Here is a 16,499-nt window from a genome sequence, read left to right as displayed (position 1 = left end):
GAAGTGGTGGAAAGTGACGATTTCTTTAACAGACCCATTCTCAGAAACTACCCAACTGAAAAATCTGAAAAAAGTTCAAGAAGCTGCCTCTATATACAGTTAAATTGCTTGGGAAAGTTATGAAATTGAAATTATTAATTTTAATGAAGAAAGGTATATTGTAGTTTAGAATTAAAAAAAAGATTGCCGAAACATTATGCCTCATTAAAACCAAGTAAAGTGTGGTATTTTGTTTCATCATCAAACAAAACCAAGCCTCGAAAATGACCTCTAGCGGCAGTTCCACTTTTATTTTTAATCTAGATTTTATATAAAAAAAAATACATTTAATATTCTACATTCTCAATATTATTTTTCATTTCTTCCACGTCAAGGTGTTCGGCAAAATCGATCTCAATCCAGAAACATCAATCACACTCAATAATAATTTTCAAACATTTCCGCAAGCGGTACTGGTACTATTCCGCTCAGCTACTGGTGAAGCTTGGCAAGAAATTATGCTTGATTGTTCATCACGCCCCGGTAAAGTTGTATGTGATTCACGCTCAGATGATGCTGGGAATCTTAATTGTGGATCAAGTATTGCATTTCCATATTTCATATCGTTTTATGTGTTATGTTCATTTTTGGTAAGTTTTAAAAAGTTTGGCGTTTCTTTTAGATATAAATTTAAATTTTACCATCTAAAAGTTTATGTTTAGGTTAGTTTGAAGGGTAATAATAATTTTGGTAGAAGGCTAGTTGGAGAAGACCGCTAACATCTTATATCGTTAATCTCCAAACGACATTAGAGTAGATCGCAAAGGAATCTACAGTTTCGCTTTTCTTGGTTCATTTCTAGCTAGAACAGAACAGTTCCATTCTTCCTGCACATTTACTTTTGGTGAAAACTTCTTCCATTTCCACACTTGCCTCTCATTTATGTTACATCGCCATTCTAACTCTCTAATCTCACCAATCCCCAAAACACATCAATCCTTCTTTATCAGGGCTACAGGGATATCATCTCGAGCCCCGAGTTGAAATCCGCATGAATTTCATATTTCCGATACAAATTGTCAATAGTAGTCAAGATTTCTAGTGTCGTCTCTCCTTTCCTAGTGGAAACACAAGCAATGGTAACCTCCATCTCCCCCTCCCCCGAGGTTTCCTTCTATTTGCTTTTTCCAAGGTAACTCATGATTTTTTTCTCCACGCTATGATCATTTTAAGAGATTGGCCATCACATGTAATCCAGAAATCCCTTGTGTGTGTGCGTGTGTTTGAGGTGGGGGAGAGCAAAGTCTCTGAGCACTCAGACTTTAGTGGTCTATTGTACTCGATTCCCGCGTCTAACGGAATATCCCGGATTCGCTTATGTATCGCAGGATTCCCGTTAGTGGATGTGATGCTATCCGCTGCAGCTGGAGCACATCAGCACCAAAAATCTGATGTCTGACCCGTCCGTAAGCGGGGCACTCACATAGAAAATGTTCCGTAGATTCCGCTTCCTCATTACAGGATGGACACGTATCATCTTGGATAATTCCTATTTTGAACATATGCCCGACTAGTGAATTATGACCAGTCAGAATGCCCACAAAACTTCTGCAAGTCCTCCTGCTTTTCGACAGGATAAACTTTGCAGTATGTTTGTTTGGGTCTGACAGGAAGAGTTTGGTCTGTCTAGCAGCATTAAGGCTTCGCCACCTGTCATTATGGGAAGCTTGTTCCCAGTTTTTGATAGCAGCATCAACCAATGCTACCGACACCCCAATTGCTGGTTCCGGTCCGAGCATGAGGAAAGTTGAAGCCTCTTTTGCTAACGCATCCGAGATTTCATTTCCCTCTACATCACAATGACCAGGTACCCAGAGTAAATCCACCATATTGAATCTGGAAACAGAATTCAATCGGTTTCTACATTCCTGAACGATTTTTGAAGTGATCAAAGTACTACTGAACGCTCTCAATGCAGCTTGACTATCGCTACAGATTGCGATGCGCCTGCCCTTCAACCGCTCGTCAATGATCCAGGTTGCAGCCTTTAGGATCGCATACACTTCAGCCTGAAAGACCGTTGTGTATTGTCCCAAAGGAAAAGTGCACTTCTCGTTTTTATTCGAGAGGTAGACTCCTGCTCCGGAACCATTTTCTGTCTTTGAGCCATCGGTGTAGAAGACGTCTGTATATCCTGACACGTATTCTTCTGGTTCATCCCAGTTTTCTCTCCGTTTCAAGATAACATCATATCTTCTACCAAACAGATGTATAGGGATCTGAGAATCGGAAGGCATCGCGAAAACTAGATTCAGTTCTCCTAATGCCTCTTCCAATGCTTTGTGCTCCCCACGTTCATTGTTTTCCCATAAATCTAATCGAATTAGTCTATGAGCTGCTCTCATTGCAGTGCTCTCTGGCTGCAAATTGAGTAATGTATCCGGAGCTGCGCCGGATGTGCTCATGGCACCGGCGGTACCCAGACACAGTTCTTTGCAGTGTGGCTAGTTTACAGCGAAAACTCCTCTGTTTCACCTTAACCCACCACACTACGGATGCATAAGCGAACATCGGCCTAATGATAGCAACATATATCCACATTACTACCTGAGGCCTAAGTCCCCATGTCGAGGCAAAGGTACGCCTACATAGCCCATAAGCTGTGAGAGCTCGTTTCATCTTTACTTCTAAATGTTTGCTCCAAAGAAGCTTCTTGTCTAGAATAACTCCCAGATATTTCACTTCTTCGGAGAGTTGAAGGGTTGTACCCCTCATCTCTGGAAGGCAAAGCCCATTCAGTTTCCTCCTTTCTGTAAATCATACCATTGTGGCTTTATTTGGATTTACTGAAAGTCCATGCCTGGGACACCAACTGTCAATCAAATTAACGGCGTGTTGTGTATTTCTACACACAATTCCGAGATCTTGACCAACAGCCAGCACAGCCACGTCATCCGCATAAGCTTGAACGTGCATTGGCAGATTTAGCAGTTCGCATAGTAGTGAGTTGATCAGCATTCTCCGCAAAACTGGCACACCCCCGTGAGGGCAACCCTTCATCGCTTCGCTTGTTAGGTAGCGATCAACACCGACTTCAACACAACAATCTCTGCATTAGCATAGCGTAGATCCACTTTATTAGAGTTTCGTCAACACCATGCTCTCTGGCGGCATCACAGAGCTTTTGGAAGGGCGCACAGTCAAAAGCCCCTTCAATGTCCACGAACACCCCCATCGCGTACTCACCCTTCAGAGTTGCATCCAATATCTTTGAAACCAAAGATTGAAGAGCAAACTCACAGGACTTTCCACGTTGGTAAGCATGTTGATTTTCATTTAGAGGGTGCGACTTTAACTCCTTCTCGCGAATGTCACGCTTAACCAGTCTTTCCAGACATTTCAGCGAAAATGATGTTAGGTTCATTTGTCTGAAGTTCTTTGGATTAGAATAGTCATTTTTACCACGCTTTGGTATGAAGACTACCTTCACCTTCTGCCAAAAGGAAGGCACGTAGCCCAGAGCAAGACATCCTCGAAAAATATTTCTTAGAAGTTTCTCTAAGTGCTCTATACCCTCCTTTAGCATCGCTGGGTAAATGCCATCCATACCAGGTGCTTTGAAATGTTCAAATGACAGTATAGCAGCTCTCGCTTTTTCACTGGTAACAACCGCTCTCGCAGTGTCCCAATTCCCCTTGCAACATCTTCGTATTGAAGGGTTTGCAGAAACCGCCAATTTTCTTCTTCCCACTTCTGAGACTTGTTCTCCCGGATGGTGTACTTCCAAGAGAGTCCGTATAGACTCAACTCTGGAGTTCATAAAAGTACCATCCGGTTTTCTAAGAGAGTCCAACTTGGCCGGCTCATTCTTATTAAGGACTCTGCACAACCTGGAAGTCTCCCTTTCGCCTTCCAGTTCCTCACAGTACGAATGTTTTACGAGTCTCTTATATTCACGCTGTGAGTTCCGGAAATTTAGCAAGTCTTCATCTTTATTGCTTTTGCAAGCACGATTTAGAAGCCGTCTGGTTGATTTCCTGAGTCTCTGCAGTTCTCGGTTCCACCATGGAACCGTTTTACCACTTTGGCCTCGGGAAATAGGACAAGCCTCTTGAAAGCACTCTAAAAGTGTGCGATCAGAGTTTTCAATTGATCTTGTATCGCCAAAGGAGTCCGTAGTCGCCTAGGGAGCTCAACTTTATCGCCAAGAAGTTCATTGAACTTAGTCCAATCCGTTTTCCTAGGATTCCGTCTGTGTATTATAGACTGTTCGTCTGTAATAATTAGACTAAATTCTAAGTAACGGTGATCTGAAATTGAGACTTCATCTAGTACACGCCAGTTTCTAATCAACTCTAACAACTTTGAAGTGCAGATTGTTAGGTCAATTACTTCACTTCTTCTTGACCCCACGAACGTAGGGGCGCACCCTACGTTCGCGGTCATCAGACCAGCTGAAGTGATAAAATCAAACAGCTTCTCTCCTCTAGGATTGCATTTGCTACTGCCCCAACAAATATCCTGAGCGTTCGCATCACAACCTATTAAAAATTCAAGGCCATTTGATTCTGCATACACTACCAGATCCCTTAGTTTTTGCGTCGGTGGAAGGCACAAAGAATCATAGGGTAAGTAGGCAGAGGCAACTATAACGTTTCTTCTCTTACCATTAACCTGGTATTGTAAGTTGACCGCAACAAGGTCCTGCGAACAGAATTGTCTCAGCATGGTTGCCTCTAACAATTTTGACATCAGAACGCAGGCCCTCGGTCTCGAGGATCTTTCATCGAAGAAGATTCTTGTCCCCTTATCCAATGCCACAGACTCTGTTAAAAAGAACCCGTGGCTCTTGATCCAGAAATATATTAGGACAGTCCTGCAATTTTGCCAGCTTTGCCGCCTGTAGATAGGAAGAAGCTTTAGCATACTGTAGGTTGATTTGGCTAACTATTATGTTTGTAGCCAGCCAAGTGCAGTCTAATATGAAAACCGCCGCTAACTGAAAAGTCTCCTGCGTTCAGTGTGGATCTCACGGGGTTACCAGGTTGTCTTCCCTTTCCACCGCTTTCTTGCGTCCGATTTCTCTGGATATCGTCACACTTGGTGATGTAGCAACGTTAACATCCTCATTCGCAAGAAACTTCGCCTTCTTTCGCAGTGCCTTCCGTTGTCAAGGCTAGAGACATTACCAGCTTCCCTTTCTTCCGTTTTTCCGGGTACAGGCGGAGGAGAAGGTTCTGACAAGCAAGCCTGTAGTCCCTTCTCCTTTGCGGCTGAAGTTTCCTTCTACCGAGGCTTCCTACCCCGTATTTTGGAAGAGTTAGGTAACAGTGTCACCGACCGACCGGCCGTAGTCAGATTTCCAGTTGCTCTCATTAAGGGAGTTGCTGTACTGTCCTCTTTGGCTGACCGCGTCGTAGACACCGGGTGTAGGTTTTCCACTGAAGTGGAGAGCCTGTATTCCACAGATTTCTCCGTGGGGGAACATGAATTAGGTGAGGCCTCCAAAATCTGTGCCTCGGCCACAACTTGATTTCTCAGAGTCGCGGGTGGATTCGAAGTCTGTGACTTCTTACCACTTGGAGGCCTCCAAAATCTGTGCCTCGGCCACGACCTGATTTCTCAAAGTCGCGGGTGGATTCAAAGTCTGTAACTTCTTACCACTTGGAGAGTTACAATCCTTTGTTTCCATCTTCATGTGTTTTTTGTCACTCTTACTGTAGTAGTCAACTACCACAAGCTCCCATCATTCTTATAAATTTGCCACTTAGCAAGGTTTTATCGTCGAGAAATTTATGGTAGAGGCGTTTCTTTTCACGGACGTTCATTTCAACATCATCATTCCAAAGCCAAGTATCTCGGTTGATGTACCGTTTACCCGGCTTGGTGACCCCGAGGGTTGCAGAGGCGCTTTGTAGATCGTGTCTTTCATTTGGTTCCACGATTCTTCCACATTCGTAATGGTCGTCAATCGTATGAGTGAGATCGATTATACGCTCGCCACCCTCATCGCGCGTTCCGAACCCCTTTCCCCCATGGCACCTGTTACCGTCTGCCTTTTCACTCACATGGCCATTAAGGTCGCCGACAATAATAATATAGTCGTCAGCAGGCACGTGCCAGAAGGCATCTTTCTCGGCATCGACCTGTCTGTGGTGCGTACGTGGTGAAGAAGTGAATAGTGGTAGGGTTCTTTAATGGCATCACGGAAACCCTCTGAGATGGCAATGCCAACATCATATTGAGTGTGTGGGTTACCAAAATAGAGAAGTTTATAGCCACTTTTACCGCGTTCGCGTTCAATGTCGCAGGTTTTGGCACCTGACCATCGGATTTCTTGCAGAGCGCAGATATCAATGCGCCTTTTTGGAAGGGCTCTTGCGAGTTCCTCCGTCTTTCCAGTTAGGGTGCTAAGATTTAGCGTGCAGATACGTATTTGTTTTGTTCGTTTTGTTCAGACTAACTTGCTTACGTCCTGATGCCGTCCAGGCGTCAAGAACCCGTGCCCATTTCACGACAGGACCGGGACCCGTCCTGCCGCGTCGACTGAGGTGGACGCCCTAGCATTTCTCCGAGGCTTGTGACTCAATCCGATCATCATATTTGTAACGACATTGTATGCATTTTCTTGGTTGGCCTATCACGGGACCTGTCACCAAGAGAGATCAGGTAGGATTTAGCATGGTGGAGTAACTCCAACTATACTCTATTTGTCTCTTGCCCTGATCTCAGCATTTTATTTTTGTTCTACTGAGGATAGTACAGAGTACGTTACTTCAAATCCTCCTCCTTTACCTGTGCTTGGGACCAGCATACTATGTTAATAGTAAAGGTATGAATCTTACACACTGCTGGAATCCGGAAATCTGGGGTGATCCACGGAAACTACTTTCCTCTTCCTGTTCTAGAGGTTGAAGCAACTTCTATTTAGTTCGTTTATGATTACTGGGTAAGTACTTTTCATCTGTGCGTTCATCTTCATCCCGTTTGGTCAGCTCCAACTTCCCGGCACCCCTCTTTTAACCCTTGCACCTTCAAGAAGCTTTTCTTTGTTTGCTGCTAATCCTAATCCTAATCGTTAACGCCAATATTTGAGTGGATTCCCTTCATTTCAATTATGTAGGCGTTTCGATAAAAATGACTTTCTTCATATTATCAAATATCCTCCAGGTAGAAACCTGGAAGTAGTATGGAAGTAGTATTACCAAGAAGTACTCGGTCGGCATGATTAGTTAACACTAGGTATAGCGACATGAGATAAAATATCACTTCCATCTGCTATGCATAACCACCCTACAGTATATACAAATACATGATTCACAAGTGTTATGGCATTTTTCCTATACCCTTTTCATAAAATTTTCCCTCCGTGTTACGCATTCGGCACTCGTCATCGTCTTTCGAATCGTTGTCGGTCTGGAAATTCGTTCCACCCAGCTGTAACTTCAGCCTATTAAAGACTACAACCACTAGGTATTAAGTTTCGATTATAAAAAGGAGACTGCTGCACAGACAGAATGGAGACACAGTAGTGATAAAACAACACTCCTTTCATTAGCAGCCCCCTCCTTCTGTTCCGAAAGCAAGTCTCATCAATGATCACTTTACACGAAGACAACGTTTTTGCGAACTTTCGGGACTTCATCATCATCATCAACGGGACAACAACCGGTATCCGGACTATGCCTGCCTTAATAAGGAACTCCAGACATCCCGGTTTTGTGCCGAGGTCCACCAATTTGATATCCCTAAAAGCTGTCTGGCATCCTGACTCACGCCATCGCTCCATCTTAGGCAGGGTCTGCCTCGTCTTCTTTTTCTACCATAGATATTGCCCTTATAGACTTTCCGGGCTGGATCATCCTGATCCATACGGATTAGGTGACCCGCCCACCGTAACCTATTGAGCCGGATTTTATCCACAACCTGACGGTCATGGTATCGCTCATAGATTTCGTCGTTATGTAGGCTACGGAATCGTCCATTCGTGTAGGGAGCCAAAAATTCTTCGAAGGATTCTTCTCTCGAAAGCGGCCAAGAGTTCGCAATTCTTCTTGCTAAGAACCCAAGTCCCCAAGGAATACATGACCACTGGCAAGATCATTGTCTTGAACAGTCAGAGCTTTGACCCTATGGTGAGACGTTTCGAGCGGAATAGTTTTTGTAAGCTGAAATAGGCTCTATTGTCAGCCGTTCCGTTTGCGAAGTCGCTTCTCCGCTCAACGGAGTTCGTAATAAGTCTCTGCGCGTGCCCGGGTTCTTTGAGAATGCAACATTATTCGGTACGCAGCATTCTTCCGTTCCGTTAGTAGCTTACATTCATCGTCAAACCAGCCGTTCCGACTTTTTTTGGCGGCTGGGGCCAAGTATCTTTGTGGCCGTATCAATGATAACATTCTTCAGCTGGTTGTGAAGATCATTTATTGATGCTTCATCTCCAGGACCTCTGTTGACTGCGGTTATTGCGGCATTCAATCAGCACGTGATTGAAAGTGGTCCCATCTGGAGAGGCCCATGTATGTTTGTGGACCGCTTTCCACGCAAACCAGGTACTTCCAATAACCATTTCATGCAATACTGCTAACTGGATAATGCGCAGACCGTTATCATTGGTATTCCTATATATGAAATGGGAACCGACGTATCGCCTGAATACGGACCCCTTCCCTACTTGACTGTTGAAATTTCCTGGAATGATTTTGATACCATACTTGGGACAGGCTTCGAGGGTCCGTTCTACTGCCTGGTAGAAGGTATCCTTCTCTGACTCTACAGTCTCCTCTGTAGGGGCGTGAACGTTTATGAGGCTTATATTTTTAAACTTGCTTCAAAAACGCAGAGTGCATAGCCTTTCGCTTATATTTTCAAAGCCGATGACAGCAGGTTTCATTGTTTAGCTGACTAAGAAACCTACTCCCAGCACATGGTTTACATGATGGCCGCTATAATATATGTGTCCCTGTCCAACGCAACTCCTGTAACGCTGTTACATCAGCCCTATATTGGGACAGGGCATCGGCTAGCTGCTTATCAGCTTCATCTCTGTACAGAGAGCGCACATTCCATGAGAAAATGCGCAAATCGTTAATCCGTTGTCGTTTCCGGGTTCGTCGTTGTAAGATCCATCCTATCCAAGGCTTCTTTCGTGGCTTCGTAACATCGATTTTCCGTGTAGGGTTGTCAGCCCTACCCAACCCCCAACCTGGAGGACCAGTTGGTACATTTTGTCCCGTTTTTAGGCACGGGAGACTCGCCGTCATCCTTCTCCGTCAGCAGTTTTTCATAGAGAAAGAACTTCCAGCGATCATCACGTGGAGGTGGAGATAGGGTTTGGTAGTGGAGTTGTTGATGTTGAGTCAGCAGGTGTTTCCCAGGTTTTATACTCCATCGTTTCGCCCTGCGACCTATACTACCCTTTGACCGAATTCAAATGTCGCCAATGACACCACTTTTCCCTGGATGTCATGTAGTGTATCCAGACTAAGTTGCTAATGGCAAAAGAATTACAAAATCTCTCATCATGCCAACGTTCAAGCAATTCGTCAGCCGCTTCAAAATACTCAGTCCGCCTTTGTCAGTGCCTATACAGACTCTTGATTAATTAGGGATAGGAAAGACCGATTGTCCTTTTAAAGGCCCTCCTCCTGTAATATTTCTCAGTCGTTCATAGGTTGTGCAGCACTGTGAAGGCGCTAAAAGTTATCAAACTTTCGACAGGGCAGGGTTAGCGCAAGAAGACTATACATAGGAGATTCAACTCCCAACACATTCTTTGAAATTTTATGAAGACGGAAAAGTCTTGCAGTCGTTCAACTGCGCCGGGAGTTTCGTGAGGCAAATTCCGCAAAAGGGCTGCTTTTAGTGCCATATATATAATGCCGTGCACTGGTATGCGCCCACATGGTTGCGAGAACATGGCCGTGAATTACTGCAAGCACGTGGCAGTATCTGTTATAACAGTAGATATTGCACAAATGTTTATGGCTTCCCAGATCCCAACGGGAACCAAAGGCAGAGCTTCCTTAAAGATGGACTTGGATCACTAAACGAATGGTGTTTCAAAATTCCTCTATAGGAAGCTTGGTGGAAACAAACACGCAAAATATTCTTGGCGATAGGTCCAAGTTTGCTCTCCTACAAAGGGAGGAGGAAATAAGTAGATGCTTCCGAAATCAATCTTTCGGATGCATCCGTTTCCTACTAGGATAAGATGAAGAAATACACACAAGAAAACCATCTAAGCAACATCGACACACCCACACCCCAATCCAACTTACCTACCTCGTCCCGACTCGAAAGATGCACAATGAGATTCTGTGCCCCTTTGCCATTGAAGCTGCTCCTCCTGTGTATAGTCTTCCTGGGTTAGCGTGAATATTACTCTCTCCCAGAGGTCTTTGATATTAGCAACGCATAAACTCAAAAAAATCCCGAGAGAACCTGTCCTTGCATGGTGTGATGTAGTATTCACGGACGAGATACTCAAAATATGGAACAGGTTCACCTTGGTCCAACGTATCATCTTAAATTTTATCACGGCACTGCTCCACATAGCCGGCAACAGTTCGCTATTGATGGAATCGCTGGCTACCTGCATTACCTGCAGTTGAACTCTCGCCATCGTGCTTAATGGTATCAACGAGCATGATCCGTGGAGGGTTGATATAGGATAGGTCCATTTTGGTCCAACGAACCGCCGAAGATTTGGCCACCGCACTGTTCCAAATCTCCGGCGACTTTTTGCTATTAATGTCTACCAGCACAGGTTAACGCTCGCCACCCTGCTGAAGGATTTCGATGAGCATGGACTGTCGAGCAGCTATTTTGTTGTCTGACTGGGTCACCCGATTTCTGTAACTTTATATTTACTAGCATGATCAAGCTCACCTTGAGATTGGTTACATTTATCCACAAGTAGCAGCTGATTTTCCAGGCGTTTGCTTCTGTATTCGCTAGTAATCGCCTGCTACCTTTCCTTGCACTTATCGTGGAACCCATCATCAGTGCTTTGCCCCGTGACTAGTTCGGCCGCCAGAGTAAATGCCCAACGGATCTAGGATATTCAGACCAGATATTTAAATCCCTGCTCTTCCTAGGTCACAGAGCCCTTTGGCGTATGTTGTCTTACTTTGGTTTGCTTCCTTTCACCCTTTACCCGGTCCAAAGGACAATCTGTAGTTCCTAGCGGTGACCAGGATTTGTCTGCTAATGTGACCTAAGCCTGAAGCATAGCTTGACGGACCCGCCTCGCCAATGACGTCAATCATTATAACCACGCTACCTTCCTCCTATCTTCGGTTCCACTTGATCTATTTTAAGTTGTGGCTCGCTCCAATTCGGTAGAAATAAATTCAGTTCGTTTTGGCGAAATTCAGCCAAATAGGAGAAATATAGCGCGCTTTTTCACATAATTTTATGCGTTTTTCTGATTTTGGATGGCACAAGCTATAAAACCCAATTTCCCACACGAACTCTTATCATGAAACCAGCTCTGACTTGGTCTACTTCTAGCGGAACTCTTCGACCGTAATTGAGGGTGCCTTCTATCGCATGAATCCTTTTTAACTCGTGCTAAATAGCCTGGATTTTCTCTTGAAGTTAATGTCTTTTCTCCGCAAAGCCTATTGCCAGTCTTGAGGAACACAAGATGAGCGCCCGTCGACCTACACAGATTTTTCGTCCTAATGTCACGATTGCCCTTTCCTCTAAACCTCATTGCTTCCTATGTTCCAATATCATTTCAGATCATCAATCTTTTCGTAGCCGTTATTATGGATAATTTTGATTATTTAACTCGTGACTGGTCCATATTGGGTCCGCATCACTTAGATGAATTTATACGACTCTGGAGTGAATACGACCCAGACGCGAAGGGTCGAATCAAACATTTGGACGTGGTTACACTCCTTAGGAAGATTTCACCGCCTCTGGGTTTTGGTAAGCTGTGTCCGCATCGGATGGCATGCAAGCGACTAGTATCAATGAATATGCCATTGAACAGTGACGGGACGGTATTATTCAATGCAACACTCTTTGCGGTGGTGCGAACCTCCTTGAAAATTAAAACCGAAGGCAATATAGATGAGGCTAATGCCGAATTGCGAGCGACAATCAAACAAATTTGGAAGCGGACAAGTCCGAAACTATTGGACCAAGTAGTACCACCGCCGGGCGTAGATGATGAGGTCACCGTTGGTAAATTCTATGCAACGTTCCTCATTCAGGACTACTTCCGACGCTTCAAAAAGCGCAAAGAGCAGGAGAGCAAAGAAGGTATACTTGACCAAAGCAATACATTGACGCTGCAAGCTGGCTTGCGGACACTACATGAGGCTGGTCCCGAATTGAAACGAGCCATTTCGGGCAACTTAGATGAACTGATGGAGGAACCAGAACCAATGCATCGGGTAAGATAAGGGAGAGCTTCCTAAGGAACATCTTTTACTGAGTCGGCTTAGTCAAAGTGGTGCCTTTCTCCCAGCTTACATCGTTGGTTTCAGCACTGTAAGCAATTTCTTAGAAGAAATTTTGTTTATTTCTGTAGCGCAACCATACCCTGTTTGGAAGCGTTTGGTCATCCATGAGACGTCGGGGCCAAAGTGGTCCATTTTCCAGGGGCGGAATGCAGCAAAAATCGAACGTGAGTGCGAACAATGGTCCTAGTGCTCTCGGAGGCATGATCCCAGGGGATTCAATACATCACAGCATCACGGATGGTATGAACCACATAACGAAGACCCTTATGCAAACACGCTCCACCATTCCGGACAGTGGTCTCATCCTGCCCGGCACTGGTGGAGGTTTTGGCGGTGTTGGTATCGTAGATGGCAGCTTCCACGATGCCACCACTGGCGAATTGAAGACTCACGGCGAAAGCATCCCAATGCGACCGCTTATGTTCAACAGCATCGGTGGAAACATCATTCATCCTCAGTCGCAGCCATATGAGTAAGTATTTGTATTAGATCTGCATTAGTACCCACATACATACTTTGGTATGAACAGCTTAGCTTAATAACATTAGATTTAAAATTTAATATGAACAATTTTCAAGTTCTCTTCAGTGTTGAATTTTGTGCAAGAAGCACATATAAAAATTAATTTTTCCTTTTCACAGAGAGTGAGAGATGAAAACAGAATTTTTGTATCGAATCCTATTTGTTTTTGAATTTTGAAAATTTGGCGAGCTTAATCTCGACATATGCTGCGGTTCGTTTGACGTTCACTACTCTTGCGAGCCTCGCAAAGTGTCCGGTTTAAGGTTTGCGTCTAACCACCATCGTTACGTCAGCTTTCAATCATCTTCGCGTTGTAACTTAAAACATTGAGACAAAATGTCAAATCTGTTAAGGAACAAAGGTAATATTCCATTAAATCATTCACCGTGCTCGTCGTCCTCCACTTCGCGAAGCTCGGGAACCTCATACGGAACGCAGCTAGAATCCACGTAACATACTAACCTGCCGCCAGCTAAGGAATTCAAGGCGGTGCCAGCTGGTCCCATTCATGTCATTCTAATCTATTTGTCAAATGTGTCAAATTGTTCGCTGTATTGTCTTAAACGCATTCAAAGATTAGAGGAAAAGGTTCTTCCTCTTCACATGATGATTTTCATAACATAAAATATGCACGCAAGTCGATTGTCCGCGCACAAAATCACGGCATTGCACATAATCATAAAGTTTATTCAATCAGCGAATGTATCTTCCAATATTTTATGTTATGAAAATCCTATAATTAAATGCCACTCAAAGTGCACATACCTCCGGCTTAAATTCAATTTTGATGAATGGGAGCGACGGAACTAATTCCAGTGACATTAATAATTAGCACTTGCAACGCAAATAGTGCCTTCCACATTTCTCAAAACGAATTCATTCTAATTGATTATATTCAAAAATAACTGTCGAAAACGAAAAGCGCCGCCAAAGTAGAAATGACATGACGTTTCAACAAACTATTGACTGTCACCCATCGCAAAAGTTCAATTTTCCGAAATTTTTTTGTGTGCAGCATTGCGCATCGAACTTGTTGTATATTGCTTCATATAAATTCGTGTAATGAACTTCATTTGACAGCTCTCTCACTCCCCCTTACTCCTAGAGTCAAGAACAGCGAGCCTGATTTTGAACTGCTCTTCCAAACGTGGGACAATTGCTTCATGCAGCGCAACTAAATTTGAACAGAACACAATTTATGGGCAACCTGGATTAAATTGCATTCTACAACTGTTGTTCTTTGCGATCGATATATCAACAAACGGAAATCCCTCAATGGTTCTGACACCTCGCGGTTGGAGAGACGAAGATGTTAGACTGAATCAGTGGGATAATTCGCTCTAGTTATATCCGAAATCAGGACATTCGAGAGAGCGTTATGTCTCGAACGAATCCAGCGTGGACATGCTGATAAAGAGCCACACTTTTTACTGGCAAACCTGCATGACTACTTCTCGCCATTGCTCTTCTGTTCTGGGATTAAATCGGGATCGCGCAATCCTCGTGGCTGGCTTTAGTCAATTCGGTTCAGTCATAACCATTAATGTCCAACGTTGGGACCGAATGCAAGGGAAATCGACCTATACTGTGCGATCTCGTCTAAATAATTCAGAGGCGTATTGTAGGCTACTTTTTGACAACTGTCACTTAGGGGTTGAGCGATCCCTTCAAGGGCCTTCCGACTATCGTCTGGAGCGAGGCGTATTCCATGCCCGTCTCACCTGAAATCAATGACGCCCCACTCCTCTCTTATAACTTCCGACTTTGGTTTACAGCTAAACCTAGCTTTTCTAGTCCCTTCAAATCTAATATGTACCAGTCTCCATGGTGTTTTCCGCAGATTTTATGTTGCTACTACTCTGTTAAGTAGGCTGGAGTTTGGACTTCGTCTTGCATTGAGGTACGTGTGGGCCGTTGAGGTTTTTATTGTTGATTATGGTCAAATTTTCTAATTTGATTTTTATGTCATATCTTTTTTATGGATGGAGGTGGAAATCTTAGAAAGACACTGCCGCGACAGGTTGCAGCAGCGTGTGGGATTCTCACCCACTGAAACCACCCCCACTTTCTCCTTTTTCCTTCCCCGCGGGACCGCCGCAAAGCATTACTTCGCGGGGTGGACTGCGCTTTACGCGACCACGCCTTCCGTTCTTCGCGTCCTCCTTGCCCGCTCCGCTCTTGCCAGTTCCTCTTGTATTCGTTTGATGGCGGTGTTCACCGCACACCAGTTTCCCTCCGATTTCAACATTTCCCCGACGATGTTCTGCGGGCTTAGAGGGGTTTTCAGGGAGTCTTCCAAACTCCTCCTTTCCGAGAGAAATCGTGGACAGTGGAACATAACATGCTCCGGGTCCTCAGGTGTGCAACCACATTCAGGACACAAAGGAGAATCATCCAGCCTGAATTGGTCCAGGTACTTCCTGTAACCGCCATGTCCTCACAGGAATTGCGTCAGATGGTAGTTAATCTCACCGTGTCGTCGCTGGATCCACTCTTCAACACGGGGAATCAAAGTGTGGGTCCAGCGACCCCTCTGCGAGTCATCCCACCATTTCTGCCACTTCTCCAGCGACTCCCGCCTTGTCGCCTTTCGGCATTCTACATCCTTTTCAAGAGGATTCATTTTCCTTGTCTCGTACAGGCAGCGTGTCTCACTTGCCAGAATGTCTATCGGGATCATTCCCGCAATAACACACGCTGCCTCGCCTGATATTGTTCTGAAGGCGCTGCACACCCTTAGCGCCACTAAGCGGTAAGTCATATTCACTCTCCTATGATTACTCTCACACGCTAATGCTTCCTCCCAAACTGGTGCCGCGTATAATAGTGTGGAGCGAACCACTCCGGCTACAAGTAATCTGCGACTGTACCTTGGACCTCCAATGTTAGGCATCATCCGCGCTAATGATACGTTGGTATTTACCGCTTTCTCACATTCATAGTCCAGATGCCCCTTGAAATTGACTTTAGCGTTAATCATCACCCCTAGGTATTTGATAACCGACTTCGAAGAGATGACGTGACCACCAACGCGAATATTAATCGTATTCCTCTTCCTACGATTGGTAATCAAGACCGCCTCCGTCTCGTCCAGCCACGCTTTTATGGCGCTAATGGTTTCGTTAGCGTACATTTCAACGTCTTCAGGTTCTTTCGCGACGACAACCACAGCTAGATCATCTGCGAAACCGATTATCGTGGCCTCCTTTGGCACGGGAAGGACAAGGACCCCATTGTACATGACGTTCCACAGGAGAGGACCCAACACTGAGCCCTGTGGTACTCCTGCGGTGACGGTGTACTGCTTGGATCCCTCATCCGTGTCGTACCACAGGGTCCTCTCCGAAAGGTAACTGTTGAGGAGCTTAGTCAAGTAACTAGGGACACCCGTTTTAGACATTGAACTTTTTATCCACTCCCAGCTTGCGGAATTGAACGCATTTTTGATGTCGAACGTCACTACGGCACAGCATTTTTTAGACGACATCGCGTCTCGAGCCAGCTTCAAAACAACGTCTACGG

The 16,499-nt window shown here is 44.7% G+C and overlaps 1 protein-coding gene across 9 annotated transcripts in view; it reads left to right on the top strand.

Moving 5' to 3' along the window:
- Positions 1–16,499, top strand: part of LOC119660711 (muscle calcium channel subunit alpha-1) — a 458,885-nt gene that overhangs the window by 364,462 nt on the left and 77,924 nt on the right. For all 9 annotated transcript variants that reach the window (XR_005250469.1, XM_038069351.1, XM_038069354.1 and 6 more), the window contains 3 exons: positions 375–629; positions 11,724–12,386; positions 12,524–12,927. Coding sequence is in view for 8 of the 9 variants with exons in the window: in XM_038069351.1 (XP_037925279.1) it covers positions 375–629; positions 11,724–12,386; positions 12,524–12,927 (1,322 nt within the window). In the remaining variant the exon portion in view is untranslated. The remainder of the gene's footprint in view (positions 1–374; positions 630–11,723; positions 12,387–12,523; positions 12,928–16,499) is intronic.

Source organism: Hermetia illucens, chromosome 7 (genome assembly GCF_905115235.1).
Source record: "Hermetia illucens chromosome 7, iHerIll2.2.curated.20191125, whole genome shotgun sequence".
Lineage (NCBI taxonomy): Eukaryota > Metazoa > Arthropoda > Insecta > Diptera > Stratiomyidae > Hermetia > Hermetia illucens.
Note: the sequence above shows the minus strand (reverse complement) of the source record. Positions and strands in the feature narration are given on the sequence as shown.